The 21,760-nt window shown below is 47.3% G+C and overlaps 1 protein-coding gene across 4 annotated transcripts; it reads right to left on the bottom strand.

Moving 5' to 3' along the window:
• Positions 1-1,166: 1,166 nt before the first annotated feature.
• Positions 1,167-20,463, bottom strand: ZBTB21 (zinc finger and BTB domain containing 21). 4 transcript variants are annotated; one of them, XM_033087967.1, is made up of 3 exons: positions 20,309-20,463; positions 14,411-14,478; positions 1,167-8,436 (listed from the first exon to the last, which is right to left on the bottom strand). In XM_033087967.1, exon 3 carries the CDS (start codon positions 8,421-8,423, stop codon positions 5,262-5,264), a length of 3,162 nt encoding a protein of 1,053 aa, XP_032943858.1. In that variant the 5' UTR covers positions 8,424-8,436; positions 14,411-14,478; positions 20,309-20,463; the 3' UTR covers positions 1,167-5,261. The 4 variants fall into 4 exon arrangements, with proteins under 4 accessions (XP_032943858.1, XP_032943865.1, XP_032943860.1 ...); XM_033087974.1 differs by lacking the exon at positions 14,411-14,478 and having other exon boundaries at positions 1,167-6,253; positions 6,848-8,436; positions 20,309-20,462; XM_033087969.1 differs by lacking the exon at positions 20,309-20,463 and adding an exon at positions 18,276-18,328.
• Positions 20,464-21,760: the final 1,297 nt, after the last annotated feature.

Genomic DNA, 21,760 nt, shown 5'->3' on the forward strand with positions numbered 1-21,760 from the left:
GCTTCCTGGAAGGAAGGCTGCTGGGTAAAATGCAGGTTGGCGTTCCCATGAGGTCAACGAAGGGACCAAGAGACCCCACTGCAGAGGCTGGGCGCCCACGGGCAATTACAATCCCTGACGTCACGCACAGCCCTTTCTTCTCACAGTGCTTCCTTGACAACACGGGCTACCTTTCTCCAGACAGACGCCTTGTACAAAAAGTACCTGCCACTCGGCTCCATAGTTCTCACAAACTGATGAACAGAGCCAAGATTCAGCCTCTGGCTGGGGAAAAAGAGTACGTGCTGGGCACATGGTTTTGCCATCCCTGTCCTGAGAGTGTGCCCAAGACCGGGGAGGACGCGACAGGACAGCAGCCATCCCAAACGTCGAAGCCTGTCATTACTGAGGAGAAAGGGCAGAGCTAAGTTTTTAAAACAAAATGTGTGGTGGCAAATTGGAGGGCGAGAGATTAAATAACGATTATGCTGTTTATTCCTGGTGTACCGTGTTCAAGAAACTGCTGGCCCAGAAAGGCTAATTTAGGGTATCAGGCAAGGAAAACCAAAGCATTGGGAGAGTCCAGTGCAAGTTCAAGGTGGACTGTCCGTACTAATCAACCTGGTCCGGCTCTCCTCTCCCTCCCTCTTTCCACAGCCAGCTTGGTGAAAAGCCTCGAGCTCCGCTCCGCTCTTTACAGGGGAAGCTAATAAATATACTGTGATCAAGTTAACATAGCCCCGTGTTACGGAAGTGCCTCCTTAGAATGCAAAAAGATGCTGCAACGTGGACAAACGCTTTTAAATTATGAAATAAAACACGCTTATCAATTGCTGTGCTGAAATGTCAATTCAGGGTGCTTAAAAACTTCCTTTCTATGCATTTACTCCATGATCATTTAAAAAATACTAATTTGATGAGTAAAGAAGAAGGTGGAGAGGCAGACTGCTGCTTGCGTGGTTTTAGTTATATTTTTGGTGCCCGAATGAAGTGAAGCTTTAGTGCATACTTAAAATTCTACAAGCAACCTTTACTGTTGGGAAAAAGTAAATCTCTCTCCCAACTCTTCAGTGCTGATCATATTAGCAAAATAGGAGGCTTTCTCTTCACTTTCATAAAGTGGAAACGCTCCTAATCATTAATTATTATCAAAGTGCAAAACACAGCAATGAGACCAGGACTCAAAACAAAATACAGTACAAATTTATTGACTCCAATCATTCTTAGTCAAGATTTAAGCAAAGTAAACAGACAAAAGAATTGGATACAAATAAGCAATGGATTAACATTAGATAGAAATCCTATTTTACTATGAATTTTCAGTCCAAAACAACTTATTCCTAAAGAAAACTGAACCATGTTTTATTCTGCTAAGGCAAATGACAACAAAATATACACAATTATAAAACCACATTTGTTTTTCTTTTAACAATAAGCACTTACTTAATGAAAATTTTGAAAGTCTTGGATGAATGTCAATAAGAAATGATCACCTATTGAATATCAGTATTAACCAAAGACAACTTTGTGGAAAACCTGGACAGCACTCAAAAATGACCAAAGAGCACGGAATTCAATTCTTTTAAAAATTTACAGTAAAATACTTTGGTTCTCAAATGGCTGTCTCTAAAAGGAATTTTTAAAAAACCTGACATTAACTCATTTTTCCCCTCCAGAATCTAAACACTGACTATTCGGGATTCTTCTGTCACATGGCAAAGCCATAGCTAGAAAACAGAGAAGCACTGAACGAGCAAACTGGAAATTATGCAAACGTCAAACTTCTTAAAGTGCTAAAGCCACAAGAGAAAAACCTATTTTGAAAACTTAAAAAAGCCAGTGTTACAGAACTTATTAAAGAGTATGTGTTGGCATTATTTCAACCAATGCTTTTCACAATTATTGCAAAACACATCAGGGAGACATGAGAAATTGATAAAACTAACTTGTAATATTCCAATATTAATTAGTGCAATTATAAAGAACCTGTCATGAATGACACCTAATTATTTCTGTAGTAAGAAAATTGAAATAATTTTACTTCCTAGACTTCCGAGAGGACCTGGGTTGTAGGTGCGCGTGCTCACACACACACAGAAACTTGAGGGAACAAAGGCTGACTTTAGATCAGTTAATTCTTGTGTCTCCCTCACCCTGACTGTCCAGCTGCCCGCAGAGGAAAGCACCCCATGCCTCCACCAAAGGGCATGTTTTATTCTTGTCTCAGTTTCTATTCTCAGCACCAAGGGTGCCGTGTGTGGATTACATATTCACCAATGAAGTGCTGGGGCATATTTTTAAAGAGAAGGCTAGAATGACCGTTCCAAATCAGAAAACCAAGGACCACTTACACCTCCACACAAATGCACATGACGTCACTGTTGAATTGTTAGTCGTATATTTTGATAAAATTATAAATGCATACTAACTGTAACCAGTTTGAAAGGTAAATATTCTATGAATCTTGAAATATTACTATAAAAAATGTACACTATTTGTTACCTCCATTGCTTACCTTGATAAAAACATGTTTTACGGTGTTCTTCCCTCCCTCCCCCACCTGAAGAAAATAACAGATTCTTAGATTAACAAAGAATATATTAAAACATCTTACATTCTTTCCACAACGGCATAAAAAAGCAGGCATCCTGAATACTTACAAGGAATAATGAGCTTTTTACATTTTCAAAAATTAATCACAATCAGAAAAAACTTTTTCAAGAATATCTTTGCTAAAGAGTTGTAACAATGAAAGACCAAGTTGTCTCATACCAAGTATTTGCCCACTGGCTGAGATAAACATTCTTAAAAAACCTGTTTATTGAATAAAGTAATTAACATGTCTTTCATTAGTTTACTTCTTAACATTTAAAATAGTTATTACATGAGTGGAAGCATATTTTATTTTTTGACCACCAAAATAAACTCTTTCAGCCTAGTGCTTTTAAGATACAGTATAAAAAGTAATAGAAAAACCAGAACTGCATTATAAATGTTTTTGGTTCAAAATTTTACTTGAAATCTTATGTTCCTTGCCTAGACAAAAATGTGAACAAGACAAAACACTGGCAACCTTTTAAAATCCAACAGATACGCAGAGCCTGTATTTAGATCAAAAATATTTTTTACTGATTAACATTAAAAAATCCTCAAAAATGTAGCATAAAGGTTCAAGTCTTGGGATACTGATTTACAATGCCAAGATACTGTGTATCGTGGAATTCTTATAGATACTCTAACAGCTGTAAGTAATGATTACTCTGAGGGAAACTCTTCTTCTGAAGTGACAGCTACCGAGGTGCGCAGAGCAAGAAATACCACTTATATGGGGAATGGCCTCAATGAATGATAATCCACCCTAATGTTTCAAGTAAAATCGCATGCTTTAGTTTTGTCTTTAAAATGCATAGATTTCTTCAAGAAAATATAAAGATGGTAATAATCATTAACTCTAATTTTATTCCCCTTTCTCCATCAAATTCAAGTAAGACTAGAAATAGGCAGTAACCACTCAAATATTTTTGGGACTTTTGGTAACTTTCAAATGAAAGAATAAAAGGCAAAAGTACATATATAATTTCTATAATGTTCAAAGTCAATTTGTATTTTATAAAAATGCTTGTTTCAATAAAAAGACTATCTTTCCTACCACTGATATGGAAATGTGGGTCGAGACCGACGAGGGCACGTCTTTCCTGCTGGTGCAAATTTTAACTACTCAGCAAATTATTTTAGTCCCAGTAGTTGATTTTTTAAATTTGAAAGAATAGCTTGCCAACAGTTAATAAACCTGGAGTCTTAATCCATATCACTACCTTAAAAAGGGTTTCGTAGTTTCCACAATTTTTCTTTTATGTATCTAATCCTGCCCCTGCCCCCCCCACACACAAATGAAATAAAAATTTTCCCATCTGAAACAGCCCCTTGAACTTTCGATAACACTTACTAAAAGGCTTTTAATTACAACTTATGTGAAATAGGAAAAAAAGAAGAAGCCTAAACCCTATGGGCCAAAATAAGTAGAAAAACTACTTTTGAACCCTTGACAGTACACTTTAATATGGATTTATGAAATACTAAGCAGCAACTCAAAGCAGAATGGTTTCACTATGGATGTTTCACCACGATAAACTCCAACAAATTCTAACGGAACTCAACACAAGACAAAGGCAGGAAACTGGATACTGTAAATATTGTTCTTGAAAAGCATGTAGAGACTGCATGCAGTGTGGTGTTTGTCCTCTGCTTCAAGACTCTGGAGGGAGATGGTTAATTCAGGATTCAGAGCAGCTGTCCTGACTCGGGGGGCTACGGACCCGTGTAAATATATGTCCCGACCTTCTTATTTGTTATCCTAATGTTGTTAAATTCAAAATTAGTGCCATGTTATCTTTGTCCCAAATACACTCAGATTTTCAATGTGTGGCAGCATAAATCCGAGAAAACCAAATATTTACAGTCCTCAAATGCTGGTCTGAACTTAGAACTGTGATGTGTACACAGCACGCACAGTTTTGATTACAACGCCTGTCGCCACTGACACTTTTGTAAACTGACTTTAGAGGCCTGTCAGAAGTCTTAATATTTTCGTTGCCCAAGTCTTTCATCAATAATTATATTAAATGACCCAAGAGCAAGTTTTTGTTTTATAAAAATCTAAGTATTACTATTGCTGATTTAAATTTTTCACAATTTTCATACAAAAAAAAGTTCTACGTGACCAGAAAATGCCAAATATTTTTATCAAGTGTCAGGATAACTTATTAAAGTTGAGGTTTATCATTTTTTTTTTTTTTTATTGCTAAAGACCTAAATCGATACTGCAAACTACCCCACTTCTTCCTTATACATTCTGGACTTAAAAACATGGCTGAGATTTAACTAGAACTTATGTGTCTGATATAATCCAAAGAAGAAATCCTATAATAGTATTTCACTAACGGCAAATCAGTAAGGAAACAAAAGCAGCCCGAGTAGCAGACCCTGCTGACGCTGTGGAATGAGGAGTCATGCAGACCACCAGAGCGAGCGGCTTTCCACACCCACGAAGTCGCGTCACGTGTGACTGCAGGTCCAGAAGCACAGTTTTCAGTTTTCCTCAGTTAAGTAAGGACATTACTAAGTAACATCAGTTTACCTCAAACTTATATTCAAGCATAACAATTTCCAACCTTTATTATTCTTTTGTAAAAAATAGGTTCTTTCTTACGACACATTTCACAATGCAGGCTGAAATCTGGAGGCTGCCCCCCCTGTGGTTACAGGGGGGACGGGGTGGCCCTCTAATTGTGGGTCTGTTCGTGACTCCAAAGACTAAAGGCGGTCTTGAAGGTCCTGTGGCAAAGTTTACACATGAACTGTCTCTTAAATGTGATGGCCGAGAGGGGCGGGGCGTGGTAAAAGAGCGTGTCCGATTCCTGGGGCACAAACAACCTCTCCGTGGTGGGGGCCGTGTTCTCAGACAGGCCCGTGGGGCTGTCGGGCTCCAGCGGCTGGATCTTGGGCAGCGGGGGTGGCGGGGGCAGAGGCGGCGGGGACGGCGAGTTTGTGGGGACGGGGCGCACATCCGAATCCTTGGGCGCCGCGTCCTCCGTAGCCTGAGACATGTGGGACTGGAAGTGACTCCAGAGCCGAAAGTTGGTGCGAAACGCTTTGTTGCAAACGTGGCAGATGAAGGGCTTCACGGAGCACAGCAGCTCCTGGTGCCGCTCCAGCTGCTTGGGCACCGTGAACGTCTTGCCGCACTTCTCGCAGGGCCACAGGCCGGGGTCCTTGCTGGGCGCGGCTCCTTTGGGGGCGGCGCTGGCCTCAGGCGCCTCCACCTCGGCCTCCTCCACAGGCTCCTCTTTCACTTGGATTTTGAGGGGCTTCGAAAGGCTGAGGTCCTCGGGGAGACAGGAGGAATCTTCCGAGTCGAAGTTCACCTGCTCCGAGCAGTCGCTGCTGCACGCCGTGTCGTCTTTGGCCGTGCCCACGTGGTTGGCCTTCGGGGGCTCGGCCTGGGGCCTGGAGGAGCCCGTGAGCTCCCCGTTGTGGTCCAGGCCGGGCAGGGAGAGGTTTTCGGCCGGCGCCATGGAGTTCTGGTTGTGGACCTCGACCTGGTGTCGCCAGATGCTGAAGGACGACTTGAACGTGCGCATGCACTCCAGGCACGTCAGCTTCTTGTACTCACACCTGCTCTCGTGCTCGTGCTTGAGCTCGGGCGAGAAAAACCTGAGGCTGCAGTAAGGGCACACGGTTGCGCTGCGGCACAGTCGCTCGTGGCTTCCTTGCTCTAGGAGAGAAGAGAGCTTAGCGTTACAGAGGCGGCACTGGAAAACCTCCTTCTCTACCGGGCCCAGGGCAGCGTGCTCTCTCGGCTTCGCGGCCTTGTGTCCTCCAAGGGGCTTCTCTCCCGGGTGCATTTTTATGTGCTGTTTGAACTGCGAGAGAAAGCGATAGGCTTTGCCACAGTACGAACAAATGTACGCTCCTTTGGCTCGCGATCGCAAGTTCCTCTTGATGGCTTGGGCTTGGGAGCTACTCTGGCCCTGAAAACCGGGCTTGCTGCGCCTCAATTTAATGATCAGGGCCTTCTTAATCTCTCTCTCTCTCACTATGTCAATCAGCTTTCTCTGGAATTTTTCATCCAAAACGGCATGTGAACTAGAGGCCGGTGACGGATTCTTCACGATGCCGTGCTGGGTCTGACAGTGGGTCCACACTTTGAAGTTTGTGTGAAACCGTTTGTGACAGATGTCACAGGCATAGGGCTTTTCTGGATTATGGTACATGTTAATGTGCCGGTGAAGACCCGCTGTTGATCTAAAGATCTTAAGGCAATGTTTGCATTTAAACTTTTTGTTTGATCTTGTGCCCTCCAACTCACCAAATTCCTCCTTATTCAAGTCAGAGTCTGGAAAGTCCGCATGGAGGAGAGGAGGGCTCGAGCCGCCCTCAAAGTTATCTTCCGACACCGGGGAGCCGTGCTCGTCCACCTTTAGCTTCTTAAACGGCAGCCTTCTGTCTGCCTGGAACCGCCTTTTGGCCGGGAGTCTGCTCATGTCTTTCTGGTCGTCTTCTGCTTTCAGAGAAAGGTCTCTCGTGCCGGAGGACGCGGCCGTGGCGTCTCCCACCGTGACGCGGATGATGTCGGAGGGGTCCGCCAGTGGGCTGCGGGGCTCCGTCTTGATTCGCACCTCGGCGCCCTCCCTCTCCACGGGCTGAGATGCACTCAAGGACCTGAGGCGGTGCGGCTGCGCGGCTGGAGGCCGCTCGTCCAGGACTGGCTTCTCACCACAGTCTTTTAAAGATGACTTTTGAGACAAAGCACAAAACGCAGTCCCGGGTGCATCCCCCGGCACTGAGGAGGGCCCCTGGGAAGATTTCAAATCTAGCGAGGACGAGTAGACAGGGACCTGGCTGTCCATCGACAGTGACCGCCGGAGGAGGCTCTTCACGAGCGGGCCGCTTCTGTCGATGCTCTGGGTCGCAGCAGCAGACCCGCTGGACGGGATCACCAAGCCCAACTTCGAGTAGTACAGCAAGTTCCTATCCTCGCCCGGCCCACTGCCTCGGCTGGTTTCTTTCAACAGATAGGGCGTCTCCGAGGAGCTGCGAAGAGACAAGACAGGTGGCCGCGGCCGCTTCAAAGCCAGCTCTATGGCTTTTCCTTTGGGAAGCTGAGCGCTGGCGCCTGGTTTGTCATCCGCTGCCTCTCTGTCCTGCAGCGGTGCGGAAGGCAGCGCGGCATTCCTTTTCACCTGACTGCTTCTGCTGGGGTCGTCCAAAGCTACAGAATGCTCAAGGGCCTTCACGTAGCCCACAGGACCATCTTTGGGCCAACTCTTTTCGGTCAGTGACAGACTGTGCAGTGGTTCCACTGCCTTTGGAACATGTGGCTTACTGGTGCTGGTCTTGACCGCAATGCTAGGGGAGGGCCGGGGAGCGTGGCTGGTATCGGGTGGGTTCTGACTGACGGTTTTTCCTTGTGCTTCGTTTCTACTTTGACAGACGATGACACTTCTCTTTTGAGAACTGTTCTCATCATGTTCTATGAATATTTTTTTTCTGTTGGGACACACTGGAATGGGGGCTTGAGGGGTCTTAGAAACAATGTTCGTCAAAAAGGAAATCCCCAGGCTGTATCCTAGTTCTTGCACAGCCGCAAGGCTGCCTTTCTCGACAAACAAAGATGAAGAATAAATGTAGTTCAAAACATTATCAAAAGCATCTGGTTCACAAAAGTCAAGCTGAAATACAGACTGGGACTCATTTTCCTTATTTGTGAATAAGCTCTGGAAGTATTCACTGCTGGCAGCCAGGACATTTTTATGAGCTCGGAATTTTTGGTCTCCAACGATCAGAAGCACGTCACACAGCTGGCCTTTGAGACGCTCCTCGTTGAGCGCACTCAGGAGAGAAATGGCATGTGCCGGGTTGATGTAATGCAGTAACCCCTCCATTGCTTGGGCTTATCTGAAAAACAAAGTGTACGTTACCGTGAGAAATGCGGGGAAAAGGTTCCACCAGACGAAATGCTCCAGCGGCAGGGACCATAGCTGTCTTTTCATAGGTGCCAATATTTAACGGATTGTAGGCACACAAAAGCTTTTTGGATGAACAATCTTATTTAATAACACGGAAAATATGAGAAAACAGTCTCATGGCTTAAGTAGATCATCAATCATTAAATGAGGAATTTTAGGAACAAGAGACTGTAACATAGGAATTTTCACACCATCAAAAAAGGCTGCCAGAACTTGGCAGGTATGTAATATTTAAAAATAATGGCTTACTATGTAGGGTCCTTATCTATTTGATGCTTGGTTCTATTAGTTCAGAGAATAAGTATGAAGTAGGGAAATGCCTGAAGTCTCTAATTCTAAAAGGCAATCTGTTTTATTACTGTGTAGGGGTTCAGAATGAGCACCCCAAGATGTGCCTCTGTGGTATGCAAATTATTTTGAGCGAAGGCCAAGTGAGACCCTGCGGGCTCACGAGAAACTTCTACCCCTGCCCCCAACAAACCTAGAAGAAATGAATTAGGAGCCTTGCCCATAATAATAGGTTAACAGAGATAAACTTTTTTGACCTCTCTAAAGGGCAGGGCAAACTACTACTCACTGGACATCTGCTCTTCTTATCGTCCTGCAATGACCCTCTGAAGCCTCAGGCACCTTACCTCATCCTTAGCTCAGGATGTCATGTACCCCTCATTTCCCATCTCTGAAACTCTCATGCATGTGGGGTTCCCGTATGTGCTATGTAACTAAATTTGGTATTTTCTCTTGTTAATCTGTCTCATGTAGACTTAATCCTTAGACCAGCTGAAAGAACCGAGGAGGGCAGAGGAAAGTTTCTTTCTCCCCACAATGTGAATTGTTAACAGTGGGTTGCAAATGAGAGGTCTTGCTAGACCTTTAAAAACCGGGATGAATTTGGAAAGTGAAAAATCATTTGCTAATTACCACTGCATCCAAGTGTTTAACAAAGGTTAGAGATGTTAAATAATAAAAAGTTTGTTTTCTTTCTTATGCTAAACACCTTGCAGTCTCCTGAATATTATTTTCTTACCAAATCACATTCAACAAGACACAAAAGAAACTTTGGCCTGGGTTTAAACTGAATTATTACTAATTCTAAACTAAGGGGTTTGAATTGAGATTTCACTGAAATTCTATTCAAAGCTAAAGGTGAGACACGAAGACCTAGTGGTGGTGGGTGCAGGCTCTGGCCGAGATGCTGGGGTTGAAATGCTGGCTCCTTCCTGCTGTCGATAAGCCTCTTTGATTATCAGGGAAGAAATGGAAGCAACAACTGTGCCCTCCTTTAGGGTTGGTGCCAAGATTAGATGAGCTAGCACCTCATACATACTCGTAGTAAGGACTTGACAAATGCTGTGCAATATTCAGAAATTGCAGGATTTATAGGCATTTCATTCAGTATCAATGAAAAATGGTCCAGATTAAGCCCATCATGCTGTCAATGAAGAGAAAGCCATTTCACACAGGTGACACTTGACTCTCCATCTCTAAGCCTTCACTTACGCTTGTTACCTAATGCCACATCTCTGGTTTGATTTTGATTCAAAATAACTAAGACTACTTGTGACAGTTTTATCACTCTCTAGAAGGCAAGTTGCAGACGCACCAAATTCACACCCAGCACACATGCAGGCTCTCCTCTGGCCTCGCAGGATCAGCCTTTGCTGGTCCAGCACCAGGGCTCTTTAGAAGCCTACAAGGAAGAGTTCAGTAGGCCACCTACCTGGAGTGACCAAGCACTGTACACCAAGCACTGTAAGGAAGGTAAAAACCTTCCTTAATATTATTCTGACTCCGTTACGGTGCTGATCAATTTAACAGACTCAGAGGCATGACACTACTTCCAGGGACAATGCCTGTAGCCTGTCCCAAACAACCACCTTGGGCAGACTGTACTGAGTTCTGTTCATTTGTGCGTACCATCATTTCATATCAGTGGTCAACTGTGAGTCCTCCACTTGTGATTGCTTGATAGAGGTATTTTCCCTTCCTGTTAGCCATTTTAATCTCTCCCTTAATCCTACTATACTCTCTTTATAATCACACATCTACTTCTGTGCAAAGTAACTCTTGTCATCTTTTATAGAGGTTAGCAGAGAAAGAAATATGCTTATAATGCCACACTTACCAACTCAGCCGTGAACTGAACACTGTTTTTAGTGCTAATAACTTGAGAAAGTTAGTTCAGATGTTGCCACAGGTAAAAGCAACAGATGCAGAATCAAATGCTTGGACAAGAACTTTTCAAAGAGTTTCTTAAAATCAATTTAGTGGTTTGAAACTAGCAAAAAAAAAAAAAGAACAATGACTAGGGCAGAGTGGAAAATGTCAGAACGTCTCAGTGTACTAAGGCTTACTAAGATCTTGTGAAACTCCCATGGGTGGCCCACTGGCTCAGGCAGTTGGAGCGCAGTGCTCCTAACGCGGGAGTCGCCGGTTCAATTCCCACATGGGCCAGTGAGCTGCGCCCTCTACAGCTAAGACTGTGAACAACAGCTCTCCCTGGAGCTGGGCTGCCGTGAGCAGCCGAGGTCAGTGTGAACTGCTGTGTGCTGATGTGTGCAACCTTGAGTGGCCGGCAGCCTACGAAAGCTGCCATGAGCTGCTGTGAGCGGCCAACCAACGAGACCAGTGACCCACTGCGTCAGCCAGGTGGAGCGCAAGGCTCATAATACCAGCATGGGCCAGGGAGCTGCACCCTACAACTAGACTGAGAAACAATGGCTTAAAAACTGGTGCGGGGGGAGAAACTTCCGTTTCACTTCCATGCACACATCCCCACACATGTAAACAAGTACTGGGTTGGGATGTACCCAACCGTATGTTCCTCCCTGTGGGTCAGAGTCAAGACAGTCTGAAGTCAGTGCTCTGGGCTAATCAACCTCTCTGAGCCTCAGTTTTCCCCAATGTAACGTAAGGATAATAGCAATTACCAAACAATGCTATTATGAGAATTAAATGAGAAAACAGTACCTATAACACATTACAAATTGTACCAGAAACTTCACATCATTCATTCATTCACTCATCCAACAAAAAGGCATTTGAGAAAGCTTGAAGGAGGCCAAGGATGAGCCATGAGGATCACTGAGAGAAGAGCGTTACAAGCAGAGGGAAGAGCCAGATAACAGCAGGGCTGCAGAGGGAGCCATGAAAGATGACATCGGAGAAGCAGGAGGAGATGCTGTGCAGGGCCGGAGGGAAGCATGGAAGAACAGTGCTTTACCAGGACTGAAATGGACAGCCATTGGAAGACTCTGAGCAGAGGAATGACAATGACCTGAATTATGTTTCAGAAAGATTGCTGGCTACGTTGTTGAGAATGGACCATGGAAAGTGGGGAAAGGGTGGAAGCCAGAAGGCCAGCTAGGAGCCTACTGCAGTGATACAGGTGAGATGATGGTGATGGCCTAGACCCAGGAGCCTCCTCCAGTGATGCAGGTGAGACACGATGGTCCCCGGATCAGGGGGCAGCAGTGAAGGCAGTCATTAAGATTGCTAATGGACTGACTATAGAGGATAAGAATGTGAGGGTTAAAAATGTCTCTAAGGGGCTCTTAGTTGAGATGAAATCTGACAGAAAAATCAGTTCAGATTTATTTCAGGAATTCAGTTTTGATATTCTAAATGTTAGCAGAAACCTCTTCATGAATGCACCCTTTATAGGTACCCTTTCCTGCCTCACTTTCCCTACAAGTTTTCTTGCGCCTCCTGGGATCACTTCCCAAGTAAACATCTGCATGTGAATCCTTGTCTCACGGTCTGCTTTTGGGAGAACCCCAACTAAGACATCAAGGAAACGTGAAACTATAGGTGTAGGCTGAGGAACTGTGTGAGGACTAAATCCAGTGAGATTTGCTATGTCCCTGGATGTGAAGCAAATGCTATTCCACATGCCACCTGTACCGTTCCTATATGCTAAGTCACCATTTTCTCACTTTTCACTGTTCAAAAGAGTTTGCTTCTTTTGCTTTCTTCAAATGATCATCCTTGTTTTTGCTCTAAGTAAGTACTTCCTTTCATTCCCTTGAGCCACAGGCTTCTATATTCTGAACAAAAACATCTGGGAATTAGGGAACAGTAAGTCACTCAGAGTTGAGTTTTAAGAGAAATAGTCACTGTCCCTGAAAATTATTTGGGATTAAAACTATTTATTTGACTGTAACTTCCATTTAGTTATCAATGAGACTGTTTGCCTGTAAAGTGGCTAAGCGTGTCCAAATTCCTGATATGCCTGATTACTACTTTACAGTGTTTATTTTCCATTCTACTTGCTCAAACACTAATTGTACATTTCCCGCCACATAATACCGTAAGCATTTTTCATGCATTAACTCAGTATTTACAGCAACCCTAGGCTGTCGGTGCAATTAGTACCCCATTCTACAAATGAGGAGACTGAAGCACAGAGGGATAAGTAACGTGCTCAAGGTCACACAGAGAGTAGCAGCAGAGCAGGACTCACCAGGGGACTGGCTCAGAGGCCACACTCTTAACCCCCACACCTCACCACCTCTAGTTTCCCCTTTTTAATTCTCACTTAAGCACCTGAGCTAGGTTCTGTCATCCTCCGTTTACAAATTAGGAAATGGAGGCATTGAAAGGTCAAGTAATGTGTGTAAGGTCACCCATCAGTCAGCAGTGGGGCTGGAGTCTGGCCCCAGAGCCTGGACTTGGACATCATGTCACACGCTTCTCATATCAGGCACCTGTCTAGCATGTGCTACACCTGGCTAGACGATCTGACAAGCACAGTCCTGCCTTACGGTGCTTGAAGTCTTGCGTGGGAACAGGAAAAGTCCGTCTGTCATCACACTTCAGTATACTAAGCACCAGATAAGTATGTGCAAAGGTACAGAGGGAGTCCAGGTGACGGCACTGGTGGCACCGACCAGGTGAGAGACGAGAGGCCTCATGATCAGGAAGCAGTGAGAGAATGTGGGAAGAGTCAGGCAGGGCGAAGGACATTTCAAGGACAGGAGCAGCATGTCCAACAGCACAGAGACAAGCCAGAGTGCCAGGCTGGAGCAAAGGATACAGGCAGGGATGGCAGGCGACGAGGCTGGAGGGGGTGGAGGCATGAGGGCTCTGGGGACTACACTTGAGACCTTGTAAGAGGACAGTGACCTCGCCACCCTGTCCAGTAGCCCAGGACAGAGGCGCTTGATGTCTGGCACAACAGGACAGAGCGAGCACACAGGGCAGTGCAGCCTCCTCACCTTCAGGGTGACGCCCTGCTTTTTTACCTTTTCGTTCAATTATTAAAACTTAAAAACAATGGCCCCTTTCCTGGTGGAGCTGCAAACAATTAACACTTTGGAATTCTGTGTTGTAACGACAGTAGATCTATATATTGAGTTTAACAACTTAACTAAAAATATAAAATGCTAAAAAATCAAGAATGCAGGCAAAAAGGGGAAAAAGATCCAACCTGCTCAATGCCGTGATAATCCGGCAAAACCCTCTGAGGCCGGTGGATGCGCAGACTGCATGCTCCAAACCTTTTGCCCTTTCTGCTTGTCTGCCCTCAGGTGAAGCCAGCCTTGCTACTGGATGCATTTTCTTCTTCGTAAATCTGCCGGTTCATCAAACTCCAGTTTCTCAGGTAAGTTTTATGTGATCCTCAGCCTCTGACTTAGCGATGACCGTGTGTCATCAACGTAAAAGCTCTTACGTACACATACTGCCACTGCGTGCATGTCTTGTTCCTTGTCCTTTGCTCACTTCTTTCTACCTGACTCATCAGTGCAGGTGTTCCTGCTACCACTTTAGTCATGGTGGAAAAACCCTGGTGCTCTGAAAAGTGGGTGAAACGTGGAAGAAAAGGCCTGTTTAGGAACTGCAGAAGAAGCTGGGAGGAAATCCCCCAGGAAAACCACATTCTGACACAGGGCTGGCTTGCTTACCACTTGGCTCCTCGCACACAAATATCTTCCCAAACTCTGCCTGAATGGTTTCTATTTCATGTTGTTTCCTGAAATTTCAAAACGAGAGAATCTTTATGTTTAACAAGTCATGGAAATCACAGCTCCATGGGGGAAGACTTTCAAATCAGTGTACTTGCCTCAAATCCTGGCTTTGCCTCCTAGTAAGTACGTAACCGTATAAAGATTATTCAACCTTTCTAAGTACTAACTAGTCTCCTTAACCTGTTAAGCAGGGCTAACACTACCCATTACATAGGATTTTCATGATGAACAAAACAACACTCGTATGTTTGAAAGCTCCTAGTGTATACAGTGTTTTCTACATGGCAAGCACACATTTAATTTCCTTCCCTTCCCAAATGTGTGTGTGGGCCACTGTATGCCACCACGTGTCACAGGAGGTGCTGGTGACAGCAGACGAGTGAGCTGGCCCGCTGCCGGCTCTCCAGTAGCGCACATTCCCGTGGTAGGGCAGACGCACGATGAAGGATGAAAACGTGTATGACACTCCTGGTTTCAGGAAGCGGTTCGTTTGGGCAGGGGTGGGAGGGTGGGTGAGTGAACAGTGAGGGCGTCAGGAAGCTTTGGGACTCACAGCTCCCTTGACTATTACAGGAACACTGTGGGTTCCATTCTTCACATTTCTGCTACAGACACTTTTCAGAGACACTCATCTGACCTTGCCAGGGCTTCAAGACCCCCTAAGGCTGGCCTGGCCTAAGGCCCCAATACCCTAGCATGGCTACAAAGCTCTTCACAATTGGATTCCAGAAAATTAATTCATATCATCACCTCAAATTCCTCAGGTACTAAATGCTAAGGAACGGGGAATTCATAATTTAAGTTAATTCAATGCAAATAATTTCCTCTTTATTTATACCAATGTTAGATCAGTTGGAAGGAGTTGAGATTTTTAAGTAGATGGATGGGAAGCAGGTAATTTTGGAATACGGAGTGTTCTGGGGATAGAAACTGAAAAGCAAAGCACAGTCCACACTCAGATAAAAAGACACGTGAAGATGAGTGAGGGGCTGAGAAAGGAAGATGGGATGGGACCAAAATAACCTCACTGAGTTTCAAGTTTTGAAGACTAAAACTCAGGCTGATATAGAGCTAAGGTACATTATGAATCAAACTGGCTCCAAGTCTAGGACACAAAAGCCTTACTACCAGTTCTACAGAATTCTTTGGAATGCTTCTACAGTCCTAACCATGACACTGGGAAATAGAGGGATGTGTGTAACCTAGTTAGAAAACGCATCTACATTTGACGTTGGCATATAAACACACACACCATTCAGCCCCAAAACCTACCTCTGGATTTAGCCCGACTCTCTCCATTTGATTTTACTATTAGATGGTGACAGGAAGCCGGCTCTGAGTTTGGGACGACGCAGATATCCAGAAATTATCTTAAGTTCCTCAGATTTCAAAGCTAGCCTGGCTTATCTGATCCTTCAAGATAGTAATGCCACTCCCTTGGATCCCATCTCACCACATTTTCAGCCTCTAGAGAAGGTCTCATTTTGGTTAAAGGTGTGCTCTCTGCACATCCAGCTGAATGACTCCACTGTGACACAGTTGGGCCTGTCTGGCCCTGGCGGCCCCTCCCCCTGCTGGAGGAGGCCCCTGAGGCAGAACCACCCTCGGCCGGAATACAGTCTGATGCACTGCTCTCCCTTGCTCAGGGGTAGGGGTACATACAGCCCAAGCCAAGCCCACTGGAAACTCGCTGGAACACAGACCAAGAACAACAACAAACCTGAGCAGTACCTGAGTGGGCTGATTTATCTCGGCAGCCGCCTCCCAGGGCCCACTACACAGATGCCTGCAGCTCCCATGGTTTTTGTCCTTCCTGGCCCAATTCTTCAGTTTTTCCCTTAAACCTCAAGAACAACCCTGTATCTTTACAATAAATTCCTTTTCTATTCAAGCAAACCAATTTCTGTTCTTGTTATTAAATGACCCTAACTACATATTTCCAAGTGGTATTCACTATTCCTACCAGGCCTTCCAAGTCCATCCTTGATAACACACTGCTCGACCGAGCTTCCTAACGCAAAGCTTTGATCGTTCATCGGATGTGCACATGAAGTATTACTAGTATTAGTTCAGCTTATTTATTGGACGTGCAAGGCATGGTAAGATATATCTGAAATACAGGGGTGCACAAAACAGACAAGGCCCCCACATTCTAGTGAGGTAAAGCAGATGTAAACAAGGAAACAAATATAAAGATGACTGCAGATTGTGCTAAGTGATATAATGGAAATAAACAGGATGCTCTGACTGAGTGAGCTCACTAGGGGTTCGTAGAGGATGGTTAGAAAAGCCTTGATGTGACACTTTAGATGAGATCTAAGACCTGAGTGAGAAGAGCCAGCTTTGACTCTGTTTCAAAACAAAATAATGAAAACTGGTTCTCCATTAGGCTAAAATGCAAAATTTTAAAAACATGGGCTACGAGGCTCTGTAAACCTCGTAGTTTCAAACTACTTTTTAGAGTGCCTTTCCCTTCGTTACCCCCTGGGATAACTTCCTGCTTCAGATACAACCTGCACACATGGCTCCTTCTATCACCCCATCTGTAGGGTTGCAGACTTCACCTAACCCCTCCCCAGCACTCAGCTCAACAGGAATCATCTTTCAAAGCTCAGCTCGTGCTCCAATTCCTCCATTAAGCATTCTGTCATGGGCTGGATCGTGTCCCCCACCAAATTCATATGCCGAAGTCCGAACCCCAGTACCTCAGAATGTGAGTGTATTTGGAGATAAGGTCTTTAAAGGGGTGATTAAGTTAACATGAGGTCTTTGGGCCTTACTCCAATCTGAATAGTGTCCTTATAGGAGGAGACTAGGACAAACACAGAGGGATGACCACGTGAGAACAGATGGCCATCTATGTGCCAAGAAGGGAGGCCTCAGGAGGAACCAGCCCTACTGACACCTTAATTTGTGACTTCTAGGCTCCAGAGCCGCCAGAAAATAAGTTTCTGTTCAGACACCCGGTCTGTGGTACTTTGTTATGGTAGCCCTAAAAAACGAATACACCTTCCTTCACTACTTCAATCTATAAGGAGCAAACACCTTTCACCTCCTGTATCATGCAGAGTGGCACCATTTACTGTTGTTTATTCACTGTCTTGTATCGTTAGTCATTTGTGTCTTCTCAAACACAACTGTTAGCTCTTTAAGGACTGAGACTCTATTTAATATCTCTGACACTTCACAATGCCCAACATAGTATCTTGCACAATAAATATTTACTGATTTTCTGTACTCTGACACTCCAAATAAATGCAGAGGTAGAAATCAAGCCTTTTTTTTTCTCCCAACATAAAGCTGGTCCCATCCCCGGTCTCCTTTAAAATATTGTATTGATTTTCCTACTACTTCCGCGATAAAACTCCAAACACTGGAGTGGCATACAAGACTCTTCATATTCTGGTCGCAGGTCATCTCTCCACTCTTACTGGGCACTGCTTACCATCTTCCCTACAAACTTGCACACTTGATTTCCACCATCTAAAATGTCTTTCATACCCTCCGTTTACATGGCCAACTTCTACCGAAAAATCCACTTCAAATATCCCTGTCTCCATAAAGCTTTCGTAATTTGTCCCTAGCCAGCTCATCTAAACTGCCATACTTCATCTCTCTGTAATAACACAACTTTATAGTAACATGCTTTCATAGCTATCTCCTTCATGCGAGTCCCTAAAAGGAAGAACCCTTGTTCTCACCTGGGTGTCCCTAATGCTTAGAACAAGGCCAGGCAGCTATCTATTGGGCAGACAGAGGAACCACCACACTCAAGGCTTTATCGAGACCTGGACGTGCTCACCTTATTGCTCCAGCATCTGTTACAGAGCTCAGCACGTGGCAGCTTTCTTTGCTTTTGGTAGGAGCTCTTGTGGCGCTAATTACCACGGGACGATGACTCCCAAATCTGTGCCTCTGCTTGGCCTTCCCCTTGGGACTGCAGCCTCCCAGGTGCCCAGTAAAGACTTCCGTCACAGGATACCCCACATGTCCAGGACCGTAGGGATGATCCACACCCTCTCACCCCCCGCCTGCTTGTCCTCACACATTCCCCGCTTAGTTAGGTGTGCTGCCAACCACCAGGTCTCCCCAACCAGAAACCTCCTCCTTTCTTTCCAGGTAGTCACGATGACCTGTCAGACCTCACTCATGAACAGCCGTACAATCTGTTCTCCCATCGCCACTGGCTTTGGGGCCAACTAAGACGGTCCCTTCAGTCACCTCCTCCTCACCTAGACACACCCACAATAACTCAGCCCCTCTTGCTCCACACCTAATACCCCCTTCCATAGACACTGTCAATTCCCAAGGGCCAGGGTTATAGCTCTGTCGATTTTTATTTTCACACAATGAAGCACACTATACATTCAACCGTGTTAAAAGGCAGACTGAATTAAACAAAGTTACTTTTAAGTGACCCAATGCCCCAAATTCCTATTTTGTTTTTAACATCCATACTTAGAGGTACTTATATTCCAAGGTAATGACGATTAGTCATCAGAGATGAATGAGGGATTTACTCCAAACATCAGGGGGAAAAAATGTTTAAAACGTGTCAACAAGAAGTCTTTCTCAAATGGATTAACCGACTCTCCTGTCTTCTCCAACAAGGGTGACGAGCACAACGCGGGCTCCGTACCGATGACTCGGGGCCATCGTTCCGAACGGGCGCTGGACGCCGCCGTGCCACACCAAGGCCCTGAGACGCCGGAGGCGCGCGCCGTGCGAGGCTGTGGCGCGAGAAACCGCAGGCTGCTCATCGTGCGGCGTCAGAGGAACGTCGCCCCCGGTTCCCGCTGCAGAAGGCGTCCCTAAAAGCAGCCGCTGCGGGGGCCTCCCCCAGAACCACGCAGCCGGCGGGCTGCAGGGCCAGGACAGAGGGCTCTGCCACCGCCAGCGGACTGATCTCTGGTCGTGGGCTACGAGCCGGCTCCCGACAAGTGGCCCGGGCGCCGAGCGCGCCCAGGACGAGATCACGCACGGACACGCGGGCCAGCCGAGGTCTCCCGGCGGGGGTCCCGGCGCCGCCGCCCGAGCCACACCTCCCCCTGCGCGCTCCCACCGCCTCCGGCCGCAGACCTCCAACCGGGGCTTCCCCACGGTGGGAACCATGCACAGCGCGGCCGAACCGCCTGGGGCTGCGCTCCGCGGCGGGCGGCGGGGACTCAGAGAAACGGGTCCGCCCGGGGGCCTGGAGCTAAGGGGCGCGCTCGGAGGTCCAGGCGTTGGCGGGGGGCCGGCCAGGAGGCGGGGCGCGGAAAGCAAAGGCAACTTGGGCTACTGGTTCTGTGGCGGCCGCCAGGCGGGGCCCGAGGGTCCGGCGGGACGGGGCGCGGGCCGCGGCAGGTGCCGAGTCCCCCGACCCTCCGGCGTCCGCGCGCGCTCACGCGCCCGGCGCCCCGCGACGGCCAGCGGCCGCCTCCACGACTGCACGGGGCGGCTGCACGCGCCCTTGACCGGAAGGCGCCCCAACCGCTCCGCGCAGGAGCTCGTGCCGAGGGCGGGGGCGCCCGCCTCTCGGGGCACCTGGCCGGGTGAGGGAAGCCCAGTGAGGGAGCGAGCGTGCGCAGTGGCGAGGGCGAGGCCAAGTGCGGGCAAGAAGCATGCGCAGTGTGAAGGCACAATCGGCTACGTGGGAGTCTGGGGCATGCTCGGTGAGAACCGGGTGCCGGCGCACGCGCAGAGGCGCTCGGAGCCCGCAACCCACTGGTGGAGAGAAAAAAGAGAGAAATCACCTCAGAGTTACGTCAGGAAAGGCCGCGTTTTGTGGGGAGGCTGTGGCCTCCCACGGGGCTCCGCACTTCTCCTAGGGAGAGGGGCGTGACAGTTACTCACCGGCCTTCAGCCCGGAGGCAGACGCCGGGCCCCTTTCCGCTCACACTCGGCTCGCGCGCGCCGCAGCCGCCGCTGCCGCTGTGATTCCATCCATCTTGAATTTGACGTCATCCCACACCAGGGATGAGGTCATCGCAGGCAGCGCTCGTCACGTGCGTGGCGCTGTGATTGGTCGCCGGGCTCCAGGGGGCGGAGCGAGGGAGGTGCGCAGCGCCGGGGGCGGGGCGGGGCAAGGGCGGGCCTGACGAGAGCGCCGCCGCCGCCGCCGTAGCCCGCGTCCTCCCGCGCCTGCCTTACTACTGCTTCGCGCCGGGCTTCTGCCGGGTCCGCGCCAGCGTCTCCCGGTGCCCGCCTCCCGCCCGCTCCGCGCCCTGTCCCCGGCCCGAGGGAGATCCCGGGCGGCTGTGAGGGGAGGCGGCCGCGGGAGCGGCGCGCAGCCTGGGGAGCCGGAACGCGGGGCGCAGTTCGGCCCGGTGGGCCGCGGCGCGGGGAGGACGCGTGAGGCTCGCAGCGGTTGTTCGCCCCGCCCCCGACCCAGCGCGTGCGGCGGCGCCTCCACGCGCCCCTAGGAGGTCGGTTCCCCCGACGGAGGCGCGGGCGCAGGAGCGGGGCTGGGGACCGGGCCGGGCGTCACCCGCGGCCGCGTGCCCCGTCGCCTGTAATGCTCGGCTCGCGGTGGCTCTCCGTCCGGTCGCCCACAGCACGGACGCTTCACCGCCCGCGTGGAAGCGCGTGGGATACGCATTTGCCGAGAACTGACCTTGAGCACTAACATTTCCTCCCACCCAAACGATCTGATCACGAAGGGCCGCTGGAGAGGGAATTGGAGTACACAGGGCTTCCAGGCTCGTTTCTGCTGGAAAAGATGGGGTGGCCGCTCTCATCGTCAGCCTCGTGACAGCTGCTGCTCAACTGCGTGTTCACGGACCGAACCTTCACTTTTCGTAGGAGTTGAGATGAAGCACCACTAGGCAGTTAACTGGTTTTTTGTAATACGTACCCGTTCTCATCTGCTGTCTCTTAGTTTTCCTTGAATATTGCAAGTCCGTTAATTAGAAAACTCCACTTTCCATCAAAACCAGAAAATTAGTGTAACAAATGCCAAGCTGGAAACACTTAAAGAAAGGTTCTGTCAGACACGTAAATAGAGCATGGTGCTAATATTTTTCAAATGTCTATTAATTTCCAAAAAATTTATAAAAGTTGAATTTAGGTAAAATAATTTGTGAAATGTGTGAGAAATAATCTTGCATTAGGTCGATAAAAATTAAATACTTGTTCCAAAATTAATAGCTCTGTTATTGTGATAGTTTCATTATTCTCAAGAGTACTCTTAGTCTGAAAGGAAGAATCATGCACCTAAATATTTTCTCCCACAAGTTTTTAAAACTTTAAAAAGTGTCTATGGGGGTGGCTGGTTAGCACGGTGCTCTTAAAAAGGTTGTGGGTTCG

The sequence above is a fragment of the Rhinolophus ferrumequinum genome, chromosome 2, assembly GCF_004115265.2.
Source record: "Rhinolophus ferrumequinum isolate MPI-CBG mRhiFer1 chromosome 2, mRhiFer1_v1.p, whole genome shotgun sequence".
Taxonomy (NCBI): Eukaryota; Metazoa; Chordata; class Mammalia; order Chiroptera; family Rhinolophidae; genus Rhinolophus; species Rhinolophus ferrumequinum.